At 44.2% G+C, this 16418-nt stretch overlaps 3 protein-coding genes across 3 annotated transcripts; 2 read left to right on the plus strand and 1 right to left on the minus strand.

The window, feature by feature from the left end:
- Positions 1 to 553: 553 nt before the first annotated feature.
- Positions 554 to 1653, minus strand: LOC110932238 (F-box protein At2g02240-like). Its single transcript, XM_022175590.1, has 5 exons — positions 1642 to 1653; positions 1399 to 1587; positions 1190 to 1290; positions 734 to 1037; positions 554 to 658 (listed from the first exon to the last, which is right to left on the minus strand). Exons 1-5 carry the CDS (start codon positions 1651 to 1653, stop codon positions 554 to 556), a joined length of 711 nt encoding a protein of 236 aa, XP_022031282.1.
- A 1411-nt stretch (positions 1654 to 3064) lies between these two features.
- On the plus strand, positions 3065 to 4600 carry LOC110932239. Its single transcript, XM_022175591.1, has one exon. It carries the CDS (start codon positions 3065 to 3067, stop codon positions 4598 to 4600), a length of 1536 nt encoding a protein of 511 aa, XP_022031283.1.
- Positions 4601 to 4627: 27 nt separating this feature from the next.
- LOC110932240 lies at positions 4628 to 7588 on the plus strand. Its single transcript, XM_022175592.1, has one exon. The coding sequence runs from the start codon at positions 4628 to 4630 to the stop codon at positions 7586 to 7588; it is 2961 nt and encodes a 986-aa protein (XP_022031284.1).
- Positions 7589 to 16418: the final 8830 nt, after the last annotated feature.

Genomic DNA, 16418 nt, shown 5'->3' on the forward strand with positions numbered 1-16418 from the left:
TCTTCCGAAGATGATGAATACCACTCGGACGAAGACGATGAAGACATAGAAGAAATTGAAGAAATGGAAGAAACGGGTGAAGCCATGATAATTTTTTAGCGAGAGATGGGGTGGTAGCGGGTAAAAAATGGTACAAAATATGATGATTTTTTATAAAAAGGGAAGAGTGGTTTATAAAATGTGAGAGAGATGGGGTGGTAGTGGGTGAAAAGTTGTGAAAAAAGGGGTTAAAGATGTGAGTATTTATAAAAATGGAAGTGAAATGAGGTGTTTTTTAAAATATAGCCGTTTGAAAATTTTGTTTTTTTTTTTATTTTCAACGGTCAAAAAGGTGGGGGGGCCACCATTATCGCTTTGTCGCAAACGGCTAGAAGCCGACGATCAAGACGGGACGGGATGGGGGCGGCACGGTGTTTGGACCGTCGCCGACCCGCGACGCACCAGGGCCGCACCCCATACCGTGTAGCCTTATATCTACAAATAATGTAAGACATAAAAATATACAACAATAACAAACTTACGATATCCATCATATTATCATTGGCTCACAAATTTATTCGGGCCTAAACTCAATGCCTTGCACACTGATCCCTTTCAATGCCATTGAAAAGTAAGTCATATAAGTCTCCTGGCCAGCAGACGGAATTTCGTCCAATCCCTATCCAACGTAAGTGTCCAAGTCAACACGCATTATTTTCGGTTCAATGCTAGTACCAGGTTGGAATTCACATACTTGAACTTCCATCCAACCATCATCCTTTTGTCGTGGAATGCCTTTCAGTTTGGGTCTATTCAAAGGGTTGTGTGACTTCTGATCAACCCTTGGTCTAATAACTGGGATTTGAGGACTAAGTAAATAGATAGACCGGAAATTATTGAAATATTCCCGATCACTTTCATCATGAAAATTTGCATCCTTCACTTTTAACGGAAACTCTATACTACCGGAGGTTTTTTCTGGTGGTAGTTTGTAGACTAGGTAACATGCATATGTTGTTTCAGGTGACAATATTTGGGATTTTATCTTGCAGACGATACTGCAACGTTGAGTAGGATTAAAAGCCACTTCTCCAAATTTGCAGAAAGAGCATTTTACAAGTAAAGAAAGATTATATTTGATATACAGTGTCATGCACAAAAAAAAAAATAAAAAAATAAAATAAAATACAATGCGAGATGAAGAAACAACCTTGATTCGGATTGATGCATCCAATTCCACTGTTTTTCTAGAAGTGATGATCTTGCTGGTAGCATAACACATCTCTTCCCACTTTTAGCAAGAAAAAACCACTGTCAACAACAGATACATATGAGATATAGGTATATGTATTTAATTTGTTTAGTAAGGTATAACTAAATAAAAAAATAGTAAAAATGAATCATTTATATCAAGTATACCCCTTGACCATTACTCATTAGGAACCCTTTGCAAAGAATAGAGTAGAGTTCCTTCTTTGTTGTCCATTTCACATCATCTTTTGACCATTTGATTATGTCATCATAATCATTTGGCAATTTGTTTTCCCAGTATGTGTCATCTGATTCTGATATGGTTTGCATATCGTCCATTAACACTTCATGTTCCATCTATAAAACATGAAAAAAACCAGATTTTAAACAACTTTGGGAGAAATTAAATACCTTCTTTTGCATATGGTTTTCAACCGAAATGTAGACGAGTCATGACGAGGTATGACCCGCATCGGTCAACCCGACCCGGTCATTACCTATTATTTTAATATAAACAGATAATTATAAATGATTATTCTAGAACTTTCCATCCCCGCACGGAAGTTACACAACCAAATCTCCAACTTTTCGGGAAGATCATGCATATCCCTAACTTATCGGAATACATCCTAAGTTAGGGGAAACCCTAATGGAAAAACTATAAATAAAGGTAAACGTATAAGGTATGATCATCTTGCTCTCACACAACTTTCTCCTCTCAATCTTTACTCCCATAAACCGAGACTTATTCTCACGCCAGAGGGTGGTTACAGGAATAACCCCATTCCTGTAACGAGTCCTAACGGTGTTTCTGTTTTGCAGCTAACTGTTCGGGTCACTGATCATCGAAGTCCTAACCCGTTATTGCTATGTAGGTCAGTGTTTCTTCATTGGCGCCATCCGTGGGACCTATTCGGTAACAGTCAGTCAGAACCCCATGGCAAGTGATCAGAACATAGCAGATCAAACGATGACAAGCAACAACCTGACGTCGGGGACGAGCCTCGTTACCACCACGCAGTCTCCCCCGGCCATTACTAGGTCACTGGACCCGGAGTTCGAGGCGGAAGGACCGCCGCCAGGTTTCGGCAGCATCACCACTGTCTCTTCTCAGACTGTGGTGACGGATCCATTTCTTTACGTGCCCTCACAATTGCAATCGAGGGGGTCAGGGGGAATTAGCGGTAACATGTTCACCCCAATGACAACCACCGGTGCACAGTCTTCACGCCTCGGCTCCATTCCTGTTATTACATCGGCAAACCCTAGCACCATCATGCCACAAACCAGCATGCCTCAATACTATCAACCTCTAGTTACCAGCTCGATGCCGCCGCTGTACTCTGCGGCGCTTACAGCGGCATTGTCAACACCTCCTCACCAGCCGGTTATCATGCCGGCTGGAATTATGAACGCTCCTGTCACACCAGGAAACCAAGTATACTTTCCCGGGTACTGTTATGCACCCCCTTATGGGTATTTACCCTCATACGGGGCTCAATGTACCCGCCTCAAGGAACCGCGCAGGGTAGCACTCAATCGCCATACGCGACTTACATGCCGCCTTGGTGGACTTTCCCAACGTCACAACCAGTTTACACTCAGACGCTGCCGATGGCGGAACCTATTTATGACAGAGGAAACACGGTCAGGCCCCGGGTCTCTCCAATAGGAAACTCCAACCCCATGCCAGACATTACTCCGCGCTCCACCGGTGCAACCCATAAACGTGGAAGAAGGCGAACTCACCAGACCGTACAAGCCGATAGACGCGACTTTCCGGTCTAAGTTCACCCGAAGAATCGCCGAGGCCCCTATCAAGGAGAAACCCAAGATGCCCCAAACGGTTGGCAAATATGATGGCCTCGCCGACCCGGATGACCATCTCAATTTATTCAAAAGTGCCGGCGAGGTAGCCTGTTGGTCCATGCCTTTATGGTGCAAAATGTTCGTGCAAACGCTAGTAGGCGCGGCACGAGTCTGGTGGGATAGTCTGCCTACGGGCGAAATAGACAGCTTTGAAGATTTAGAGTCCAAATTTATCTTACAATTCAGCCAGCAGCGCAGACACACGAAAGATAGAAATGAGCTCCTCCACATCCGTCGGCGAGACAATGAGACAGTGGAAAACTTTATTATCAGGTTCAATAAGGAAAGTCTGGCAATCCCAGGCGTGACGAGTGATTTAGCATGTGGAGCTTTCCTTCAAGGTGTAAACGATGATGAGTTACTGAGGACGCTTCATGGAAGGGACGGTGTGCCCCCAACAATCGATGAAATACTTCGAATAGCCAAAGTGTATGTCATACAAGAGAAGGCAGTGGCAGCTAGCCACGCGGCCAATAGGAAGAAAGAAGCTCTAAAAAACCAGGAGGAGAGGGAGCACCGGGGGTCTAGAGGTAAAAGCAGGGGAGACCGATACCAAAGGAATGATAAAGCGGACACACGGTACGATAGACACCGAAACTCCTATTCAATAAGTGAGCCGTCGAAACCTCGATCCGAATACCCCAACCTGAGCAAGACTCCGGCAGAAATTTTAGCCTCGGAGAACCTCAAGTTCAACCCTCCAAAACCGCTGAAAGAGAACCCCAACAAAGATACGAGTAAGTACTGTGAGTACCACAAAGGGAGCGGTCATGACACCAACGACTGTTTTCAGCTAAAAAAACAGATCGAATATTTTGTAAAGGCGGGTAAATTGGCACACCTAGTAAGAGATATCAAGCAGGGTCCACCTGTCGTCAAGGAAGAAAACGATAAGGCGGCAGGCAAGAGGCCGCGTGAATTGAATATGGTACACGCGGATATGGGAAAAGGGGCAAAACGGAGCTTCTCCACGCTTGAACCCTGGATGCTAGCAACAATGACTATAGAACCTCGTATGGAGGACTTACACCTTACAACCGATGCCCTAATCATATCCGCTGCAGTGGGAGATTACCGCATGAGGCGAATCCTGGTTGACACCGGGAGCTCAGAAGACATTATCTATGAGCATTGTTTCAACAGAATGCAACCAGAAGATAGGAAACTGCTTGAATCAGTGCATGCTCCCATCAAAGGGTTCACAGGGGAAAAGGTTGACCCTATTGGTCAAATTACCTTCCCGGTAACGTTTGGACAAGCACCCAGAGAAAGAACCATACTCCTAACCTTCCTTGTGGTCCGCGCTGAGTCATACCACAATGTGATTATCGGAAGGTTCACCCTGGGGAAGTTGCATGCTATAGTTTCTACGACACGTGGATTCATGAAGTTTCCTACCCCGCGGGGTATTGCAACAGTGTTCCGTGACAAGATTGGAGAGGTATTAAGTACCAAAAGATACCGCCAAGGGCCCACCGGAGCTACGGGTCCAGAACAGTAGGTACTAAGCCCACGCCATCCGGACCAAATGGTCACAATCGGGGACACCCTTTCTCCAGAAATTAAAAACGACTTGAAGCAATTGCTAAGAAGAAATGTTGATATCTTCGCTTTCGAACATTCGGACATGACAGGAGTCCCCCGTGATAAAGCAGAGCACAAGCTAGCAACGCTCCCGGGCGTCAAGCCGGTCGCACAAGGTAAACGCAGTATGGCCTCAGATCGAAAGGCAACGGTTGTCAAAGAAGTACGAAAATTGGTGGAAGTTGGAATCCTCAGAGAAACACAATACCATACATGGGTATCCAACCCGGTAATGGTAAAAAAGCCAGATGGAACGTGGCGAATGTGCATTGATTTCAAAGATTTAAACAAAGCACGCCCCAAAGACGCATACCCACTGCCTGAAATTGATTTGAAGGTCGATTCCTTGGTACCTTACAGATATAAGTGTTTCCTAGACGCATATAAAGGGTACCATCAGATCAAGATGTCCAAAGAAGATGAAGAAAAAACGGCGTTTCACACCGATGTGGGCATTTTCTGTTACACAAAGATGCCTTTCGGTTTACGAAATGCCGGAGCTACCTATCAGAGACTCATGGACAAGGTGTTCGAAACACAAATCGGACGAAATTTGGAGGTCTACGTTGATGACCTAGTAATCAAAAGCAGGGAAGAAAAGCAAATGTTAGAGGACATCGAGGAAACTTTCCAAAGGCTTAGAGAATATAACATCAAACTCAACCCAAAGAAATGCTCTTTCGGGGTGGAAGAAGGGAAGTTCCTAGGGGTAGTTGTCACCCGAGACGATTTTAAAGCTAACCCAGAAAAGGTGGCCGCCATAGCGCGGATGCCTTCCCCACGAACATTGAAGGAAGCCCAAGCTTTAAATGGACGGCTAGTGGCGATCAACAGATTCCTGGCAAGGCATGCTGAGAAATCCTTTCCTTTCATTAAAACGTTGAAAGATTGCCTTAACAAGAAGAATTTCAAATGGACCAGTGAAGCGGAAAAAGCCTTGCAAGACATGAAGCGTTTCATAGAAGGATTACCCATGCTGACAGCACCAAGGCCCAATGAGGTGTTAAAGATGTATTTAGCGGCAGCTCACACCGCAGTAAGCGCTGTGCTTATGGTTGAGCGAGACGGGAGACAAACGCCAATATATTACATCAGCCGGGTATTGGCGGGACCCGAAACGCGATATCCCACGCTGGAAAAGCTGGTTTTGGCACCTGTACACGCCACGCGGCGATTGAGAAGATATTTCCAAGCACACCGCGTACAGGTCCTAACTAATTACCCACTGCAACAAGTCCTGCACAAGCCAAAGATCTCTGGTAGACTGGCAAAGTGGGCAATTGAACTAGGGGCTTTGGATATTGAATATCAGAAACGAACAGCAGTTAAGGGACAAGTAATCGCCGACTTTCTAGCCGAAATTCCCGAAGGAGAAGCTATCGTGGACCCTGTCGTCCAGGACATCCCGGAATCCAGCACTGCCCGGCAGACCTGGAAACTATACACCGACGGGTCATCAAGTGGAAAAGGATCTGGAGCCGGTTTAATGCTGGTAAGCCCAGACGAGATCAGGCTGATGTATGCCTTACGTTTCGACTTCGAATGTTCTAACAATGAAGCAAAATACGAGGCACTACTGGCAGGCTTAAGAATGGCGAAATCTATGGGAGCAGCAAGGGTAGACGCGTATGTTGATTCGCTACTGGTCAACAATCAAGTAAACGAAACGTACGAAGCCAAAGATGAATCGATGGCAAAATACCTGGCAAAAACAAAAGAAATTATGGCTTCCTTTGATAACGTCACGCTCAATCACGTATATAGAAGTAAGAACCAGATAGCAGATGCTCTCAGCAATCTCGCCACCTCCGGTATGGAAAAAGAAGTCAAAGTCGAAACGTTGCAAACACCCTTAATCGAACCACGGAATGTTTCCGCCGTTGCAGCGGAAGAGCCTTGCTGGTACACCCCAGTGTTCCAATTCCTGGAAACAGGGAAGCTACCTCCCGCCAAGGGCGAAGCACAGAAAATACAAACGAAGGCGTTGCAATATGAGGCCAATAACGGCGTCCTGTATAGAAAGTCTTACCTAGGACCGCTGTTGCGATGTGTCTCCCCAACAGAAGCAAAGTATCTTATCAGCGAGATTCATGCAGGTCTGTGCGGCATTCACGCCGGACCCCGGGCGGTGGTGGCCAAAATCCATAATGACGGATATTATTGGCCTGGGATGCACGAAGACGCCGTGATAGAACTTCGGAAATGCCATAGTTGCCAGAAATTCGCTCCTCAAACAATAAGGCCCAAGAACAACTTAGTACCGGTAACAACAGCATGGCCTTTCCAAAAATGGGCCGTTGATATCGTTGGACCTTTCCCGCCGGCTCCCGGAAAGCTAAAGTACTTAATTGTGGCCGTTGATTACTTCACCAAGTGGGTGGAAGCTAAGCCTTTGGCCAAAATAACGGCAGATAACGCTAAAAAATTCCTCTGGGAACACATAGTATGCCGGTTCGGATTGCCGCTATACCTGGTAAGCGACAATGGAACACAGTTTACAGATAGAGTTTTTCAAGAATGGTGCGCCAACCTCCAAATCCAACAAATCTTCACGTCAGTAGCGTACCCCCAGGGGAATGGCCAGGTGGAGCGGACGAATAGAAGTCTGCTGGATGGCATAAAGAGACGACTAGGTCATGAGGGAAGCTCCTGGGTGGAAGAATTGCCAAACGTCCTTTGGGCACACAGAACAATGCCTAAGACGAGCAATAATGAAACTCCTTTTAGCCTAACCTATGGAGCGGAAGCAATGATACCCGCGGAAGCGGGACTGCCGTCACTATGCCGCCTCACTACGGGCGAAGACAATGATAGATCTTTAAGGGAAGGCCTAGACTTACTGGAAGAAAGGCGTGAAGCAGCCGCCATCAGCGAAGCAAAGTATAAGAAGTCATTAGAAAGATAGTACAACAAGCGAGTGGCCAAGCAGACTTTCAAAATAGGCGATTATGTTATGCGTGACAACGAAGCAAGCAGGATGGAACCCTTGGGCAAGCTAGGCCCAAACTGGGAAGGTCCCTATGTCATCCAAGAAGACTTGGGTAAAGGGGCCTATCGCTTATCTCGACTAGATGGCACACCTGTACCACGCAGTTGGAACATCACTCAATTAAGAAAATGTTACTTGTAAGGCCTTGCTCCTAACAGCAAGAGTGAACATCTCTTCGAAACGCAATTGTAACCCACCCACAGTGGTGTCTTTTCGTTTTATTTCAGTTCAAGTTTAATAAAAGTCATTTACTTTTGTTTTTTACCATAAGTTACCATCGCACTATGACTGCACAAAACGGTAAAACTACAAACAATACCCTTAAACACGAAATACTTTCAAATACATCAGTCATAGGGTTAATACATACAGCGCTGACGACGGGTATCTTGGTAATAGATATACGAACCGCCACAAAACAGATAGGCATTTTTACACATACACAGGACCTATCTTAAGCAAACCAAGTACTTGTCCCTGTTGCTAAAAGCCAACACATGGGAACCAAAAAAGAACATGTTCAAAACACCTACTGATGGAAGTTGGGTGCCATCACCACTGCAGGGGTATGCAGCACCACACCACCATCAACAAACGTGGAAGGATCAACGGCCAAGCTGCCAGATGATTCACCGTCCACTGCCGGAGCCACCATTCCCGAATCATCCATCAGAACCTTCTTGGAACCACCACCAGAACGACGTTGGTACGAAAAACGGTAACGTTGGACGTGATCAACTGGGATAAGCTCTGTCAAAACATCAGATGACAAGGATAGCAAACCAGAATCCACTGGTTGAGGATCCTCAGGAACAACACTTTTACAGGCACGATTCGCCCGGGTTGCAGCAACGTTGGGGACTGGCCTTCTTTTCCGAAGCATCGACTTCGTTACATGATGCTGCAACTGAAGTAAGCCGTCAACAGCATCCAGTAGCCGGAAGATTTCGGAAAGTCGCTGTCTATACCTTTTTCGCTCCATCCTGTCCAACTACCAAATAAGGAAAAGGAAGGCTAATTTATAGAGGGGTCAAAAAGTTTTGACAGTGATGACGTTAGAAGCATTAATGGAAAATAATCATTACACGTCACATTGCCACATTTCTAAAATACGGCGGTGTCAGAAATCATGACATTAGCATTAAAACGTCTGTCAAATCAAAACAGATATTCGCACCAAACCCAAGTAAAACGGTGTTATTAGCAAAGCCATAAAAGTACATAACAAGCAAAGTAAACAATTTTTTTACTCCTCTTCAGACTCCTCCGTGGGGTCCAGCATCAAGCGCAGCGATTCTATACCATCTTCATTCACTTTATCCATTAAATCCCCATAACAGGACAAGGGCTCGGTATATGCTGCTTCGAGAGCGTTCAACATGTCACTTTGAAGCTTACCCTTGGCAGCATGAAAGTCAGGAGTTATTTTGTCTAATTGTTGGCACTCCATATAGCCTTTATAAACGCCATCATGATTACCGGACTGATAGGCAGCGGCAGACAGGCGATTAATCAGCGTCGTAAAGGGGGGCGATTCACGGTGATACTCAAACGCCCCCACCAAGCCATTGGTTATCAGCCAATTCCTGTCACCCCGAACAGCCGCCAGCTGGTTAGTCAAGTCATCCACTTCGGCGTTAGACTGTGCCAACGCATTTTCAACCTCCTTCAGTCGGGAAGCCGACGATGTAGCAAGCCTGTTATTCTGGGTAACAAGAGAATCACAATGGTCCTGAAGCTCTTTAAGTTTTCCCTCTCGCTCCTCTAGCTCCGCCTGTAGTAGTCGTATTTTGGCATGAGAAGCTTCTACTTCAGCTGTCAATCCTTGGTATCGCTCTTGAACCTGAGACACAAAATCAGTGTCAACACGGAACCTTTCCAATTGTGTAGATAATTCGAGTCTCACCTTTTGAGCCTCAGCTATGGCCTTACGCTCCAATTCTTCCTGCACATCCTTGGCCTGAGCCAGAACCCGGTCTTTCTCCGCCATATCGCGGGCCCACATTATTCGCTCCTCAACAAGGTGGGCAGTCACTCTCTTCAAATCATCTTCAGCTTTGTTTTTCTCTGACAGAAACCTAGTTTCCCTTAACCCAACAGCCTGAAGCTGACTCTCCAAGCGATACTTGTCATCTTTCAGCTCTTGAATAGTAGATCGCGCTTGGTGAAGCTGGGTGTTATCATGCATCCATCTACGCCGGATTTCTGCCAGCCTTCGAGGTTGGCTCACGGAATCCGCTATAGTGGAATTCATCAGATCTTCGTTGTTTAAACCCTCCACGTATGCCGCCTCAGCTGGAGGGTACGCCCGCTCAACCCAGTGTTGAATCACGGGGGGGGGGGGGGGGGGGGGAATCAGCCTGGAAGACTCGACGATTTTCCATTGGGGTTGATAACGTTTATCCTGAGCATTGGGATCCCATCGGACAGTCGGCAAGAACAGGTCATCAATCAGACGGGCGCCGTCATCAGCAATACCGCTGCTTGACCCCCCAGCTTCACTAGCAGCAGCACCGCCGATGCTGGTAACTTCCTGTGCTGCGGATACGGCAGTAACTTCCTTATCAGCAACAGAAAAAATGCTTATGGGTGAGTCAAACAAGGACGGATCAACGCTACATGTCCGGGGTATGAAAACAGGGTCGACTGTAACAACCACAGAGGCCGTAGGCGTCGGAAGCGGCATGGCACAGCTTATAACAGTGGTAACGCTGGCCTGGGTTTTGGGCTCTGTGGGGCCGCCGGTACCGGAGCTAGGCAACGACACCCCCACAGACGATGCAGGGGCTGTTGTAACACTCTCAGTCTGAATACCGCCAGAGATACAGCAACATGCAGCTCTTAAACCATATCAACATGCAAGGTCGATCAATACGTACCTAGCGGCAGAGCATAAGCAGCTTGTACAGCCTCGAAGGCACTTAAAGTAGGGGCAATAAATGTTTTCCGTTTTTTCGAGGCGCGAACAAGGCTCGTCATAACAGCGGTCGCAGAAATATCTCCTCCAGGAGACGCGGTCTCCTCAATGGAAGAAACAGCTACATTGGTCGCCGTATGTTTCTTCCCAGTAAGCTTTATCCGGGTGGACCTCTTTTCCAAAACAGGAACGCCGGTGTTTGGGGCAGCTGGCAGGGGGGAAATGTATACAGCAGGGTCCGCTGGTATAGCGGGTAAAATAAACTGCTCCAGATGCATCCCTAGTACACCCAATTCCCCTTCATCCAGCACGCGGTCAGCGGGCCTCAACGCAACCCCTGTGAATTATACGTACATCATTTTTAAAAATCTAAGGAAAATGTGACCAAAGGTAATTAAACATACCTGCATCATCCCTTTGAAACGAAGGATACTGCCTAATATCACGCCACAACAAACTCATGCCTGCCATCACCAGGGCACCTTCAGGGATCACCGTGCACTCGAAAGGACGACCACACAATTTTGTGTATAGGACATTGGACACATACGCATCCTCCGAAGGACCGTCATCCTTGACCTTATCCTTCGGCCCCTTTTCCCTCCAGTACATCTCACCAGGAATAACAGAGGCATCAATATAGAAAAAATTTTTCTTCCAATCCTTGTCTCTAGAACTGGTAGGAATGTCCCTAAGACAGGACACATCGGTATCTCTCCGGTCAAAGGTGAAGAAGGGGGATTTCCATACAAGAACGAAGAAGGCCCTAAATACCACTAGTTCCGGAATATGACCTAGGGCAATGCAAGCAAATTCGAATTGGCGAAGTTTCACCAACCCAAGTGGATGTAATTGAGAAATGTGAATACGGTAATAATCAAGCACCAATTTAAGAAACTTGGTAATGGGCAATCGAAAGTTGCAGAACCTGAAAAAATCACTAAACAATGTGATTTTGCCCGATTTCAGTGGAAACGCGGTGTCCGTTTTGGACGGCAAAACAGGGTTCCATTCGGCCCGGATGCCATAGTCTTGCACAAGGTTGTTGTAAGACGTCACACCCCACTTACAGAAAAGAGCATCGGTGGTGGCGGAAGCAGAGGAAGACGACTCACCAGGTTTAGAAGCCATTTTTGAAATGGGGGAAATGAAAAACAAAGGGTGTGAGGAAAGGAATTTGAATCCTCATATATATAGAAGTGTTACTTATATACAAAGGAAACTTTTCAAATTCAAAAAGGCGTACGGACGGCAATACGTGTCCAAACAGGGTAAATACAGTTGTCATCCCAATGATGACCTAACTGTCACGTCCTATCTTGTCGCCGTCACTTCCCCACAACGGCACTACACCCAACGAACTTGGTATTAACCATAATATACTAACTTTTTTTTCTCCTAGTCCGAGCTCATGAAATTCTTTTCATAAACTCCGACTGGAGGGACATGACGAGGTATGACCCGCATCGGCCAACCCGACCCGGTCATTACCTATTATTTTAATATAAACAGATAATTATAAATGATTATTCTAGAACTTTCCATCCCCGCACGGAAGTTACACAACCAAATCTCCAACTTTTCGGGAAGATCATGCAAATCCCTAACTTATCGGAATACATCCTAAGTTAGGGGAAACCCTAATGGAAAAACTATAAATAAAGGTAAACGTATAAGGTATGATCATCTTGCTCTCACATAACTTTCTCCTCTCAATCTTTACTCCCATAAACCGAGACTTATTCTCACGCCAGAGGGTGGTTACAGGAATAACCCCATTCCTGTAACGAGTCCTAACGGTGTTTCTGTTTTGCAGCTAACTGTTCGGGTCACTGATCATCGAAGTCCTAACCCGTTATTGCTGTGTAGGTCAGTGTTTCTTCAAGTCATATGGGTTCTCTTATACCAATAATGTTCTTGCCGCTGACTTATTTCTTAACAAAGTCTGAAAGACTAACAAAGTTGACATATATGATGATTACACCCATATTAGTCAGCTTACTTTCTCAATAGGCTGAAAGTCGATGCCTTGTAATAAATAATAGTCAAAACAATCCCAATACATAAAGCCCTCAAATGATATTTCAAGGTCAAAATTACTCCTTTGGCTTTCAAACTGAAACAATTCAGCCACCAACCATCCATCTTCTCTGACATCTGCGAGGCATGAAATCGAACATTTTTTCTCCCCTTCCAGTTTGTATCTGATGCCTAAAAAACGTGGTCTGGTATGCAACACTTCAACAGAATGTTTATGTGATTTCTGGTGACAAGAATTGAGCTTGGACATGTGCTTTAAATTTCCCATTAACTGTTACATAGCACTTGCCTGCAGCAAATCTGCAAAAAGAAGCAGGAATATTGATACATTGCATTATGCATAAGACATAGTTTCAAAAACTTAGAAAGAAAAGAGGAAGACAAGTACCTTGAAGTCTTTTCGGACACACGTTCGTAACATATAGATGAGTTTGCAGTTCTTATGAGCCACTCAGTTGCAGAAATCATTTCACAATGTTCTCCATTCTTATTTAAGGAAAACCACTGTTCAATAAACATATAGGATGATGAGTAAATATATCATAGTAGATATATGAAGTGCAAATATTTTCTTTGTTCTTCAAGTTATATATATTGACATTTACCGTCACAACTTATAACATCCATAAGTATAAGAAAATAAGTATGTGAGTGATAAGAATTGTGAGGGGCCTAAAGAGTTAATTGTCTATTCAAGGAGGGGCAAGATGCAAAGTGGCTAGTGGGCACATGGTAGTATAAATTAGGAAGGGAATAATCGTGTGAGTCAGTTATGAAATTTGTTAGTAATGAGTGGCTCTTGCATTATGCAATGAGAGAGGGAATTTCCCTGGAAAGTTAGTGGTCCCATCTACCTTTTTTGTATTTCCTTTTACGTAATTCAATCAAAGATCCCTTCCTATTACATCACTGTTCTTACACTTTTAGCAATTACTTTGTCAATTTCATTTAATTTGCTTTACAATTCTTCATCATCTTGCTGTTGAGTTGAATACCCATCATTGGTCCGACCTACCATTGACCTGCCGCTTGTTTTTATTGGTTTCGTCATGGAAACTCGCACGAATACCCGTCTCGATACTCAAGATGCTCAGATCAAACAACTCCAAACCGTAACAAATCAGCTCCAATCCGATGTTGCTGAGATCCGAAATTCGTTTAAATCCTTCAAGGCAGAACGCAGTGAGTCTAGCGAGTTTCGGAAAGTTGTTCTGTCATGGATGGCTAAGCAGGAGAACAAAGCGGATTCTTCGGATTCCGGCGACAGTGCCGTCTTCACCGGTTTCGGAACACCACCAGGACCCTCCAACACCTCTGATTCTCCTCTTCCTTGGGCCGTTAAGAAGGTAAAACTTCCTGAATTCTCTGGTTTTGATCCACAAGGTTGGATCCAAAAAGCAAATTTGTATTTCGATTTAAATCGGACTTCGGATGATGCTCGTTTACAATTGGCTCGATTGAGCATGGTTGGCGTTGCACAACACTGGTTTACCATTATCACCCAAGTGCACCCAACCATCTCTTGGCATGATTTTCAATCTGAATTTCTTCAACGGTTTAGTGGATTAGAAATCCAGAATCCGTATGAGCTGTTGCTACAATCAAGCAGGGAGACTCCACTTATGATTACATTGATGATTATGAATATCTCCTTTCTCTGGTGCCTCGTTTACCGGAATCTCAAACGATTGGTTATTTCATGGCCGGATTAAAGGACGACGTGAAGAAATAGGTTCGTCTTCATCGTCCTTGTTCTCGTTTAGATGCGATGTACCTAGCAAAAGATGTTGAACTGATGCTTCGTCCGAACTCAGCACAGGCGGCTTTGGGCCGATTCCATTATCTATACCCTACTGGGCCTTCTTCGTTTGGGCCGAGAGATGGATCTTCGGGGTTGGGCCGGTCTGAGCCCATATCGAATATTTCCTCAAGACCAAGTGACAAACCAGGTTCCCCTAAATTGGACTCTCCCCGTTTTGTTGTAAACACGCGATCGACTTTGTCGGGGGCTGACTTAGGTCAATCTTCTCCTCGGGATCATGGTGTTCGTTCTCTTTCGAGAACAAAGTATGAAGATCGACGGAAGAAGGGTCTCTGTTTCCGTTGTGGTCAGCAATACAGACCGACTCATAAGTGCCCGGAAGGTAAGTTACGTGTCCTGCTGTTGGGAGAGGATGAGGACGATTGTTCCTTGGGAGATCACTGTCTGTTACAGCCAGATCCTTCCCCTACACAAGAGACCGATTCCGATTGTTCGATTGGTACTTGCAACGCCTTAGAATTTGCTGGCGCGGTGGCGGCTCAAACCTCTTCGGCTACTATGAAATTAGAAGGCATGTTACTGGGTTTTCCAATTTCAATGTTGGTCGATAGTGGGGCATCTCATAATTTCATTTCTCGTCGATTGGTCTCAGCCATGGGGTTGTCCTCTTCAGATTTCAAAGGTATCAGTTGTGACAACCCTCACCAAACCAGGTATCCGTACGACTTAATTAACTATTAATTGTTGCCTAATTACTGTGCTTAACTGAGATTTCTGATAAACTGCTACTTGACTATTGATACTTGTACATATCTGCATCATACTTGGATTTTTCCGTCACTACATTATTTACTTACTGAACTCTAGTGACAAACATGATGCACAAAAGCACAGTAGCATTTGAACGGATAACCTATTGAACATGCTGATATAGCCAGCATCAGGCAGACACTGCCTCTAAAGGCCTGAATGAGCCAGAAATATTTTACTACACCCGTAGTGTGTGTAGGGATACAAGGGTTGTATAATTGCGTCTCTAGGAATAAGATATAGAGATTGGATGTGCCTAAAACGTATTCTAAGCACAAAACACAGCACTTCTGTCAACATACTAGCTTCTAGCTAATTAATAAAGTGCCAAAACATGAGGAAATATTCCTGACACTTTGCAGAATAAATTGTGTCGCTAAAAATATTATTTACGACGCTTAAAGGATTATTTAAGCACTTTAACGGATTACTATCCAACCGAACAACCGGACTATACCCGGAACATAAAAATATTGCCACCTCCAGTTCGGGTCACTAAATGTAACGAGATCTACACAATAGTTTTAGAAAAACTACAAGTTCATGTAATAATGTGATTTTACATACTAGTCTACGAGTTAATGTGTTGAAACTAGTTTGAAGTGTTGGAAATTGATTGGTTAATTTAAAAGAAATTGTTGAAGTGATTTTGTAAAAGAAAATGATACGCTTGAAAGCGTGGCCACCTCCAGTTACAGGGGAAACTCTGGCGAAATTTTTCTAAAAATCTAACACTTAGAATTATTTACAAGTGTTAAACTATTTTGAGATGTTTTCAAACTATATTTCGCCATGACTTTATTTATTAATTAATCGGAGGTGGGATTTTCACAAAAACTAAACGTGATGAATATTTATTCGATAAATATATTTTTCACAACACTGTTTATGATTATTTTGTGAAAATGTATAAATATTATTTTTAGAGTAAAAATAATATTTACTAACTTTGTCGAACCCAAAATAATACCAACGCCTACACGACGAACATATAAGTTACAACGGTAATTACTATTACCACTAAATCGCCAAAACGTAACTTACGCTTTATACGGAAATATTCACAAATGCGGATATTGTCAACGTATTATTTTGGAAAGTATTATGTAAAGAGAAAATATATTATTTTTGAGAAAAATAATTATATTTTGGAATGAGAAATAAAATATATTAAGTGAGACTTAATATTATAAACGCGCATGTATTAAATCCCCCAT

This window comes from Helianthus annuus, chromosome 3 (assembly GCF_002127325.2).
Source record: "Helianthus annuus cultivar XRQ/B chromosome 3, HanXRQr2.0-SUNRISE, whole genome shotgun sequence".
Taxonomy (NCBI): domain Eukaryota; kingdom Viridiplantae; phylum Streptophyta; class Magnoliopsida; order Asterales; family Asteraceae; genus Helianthus; species Helianthus annuus.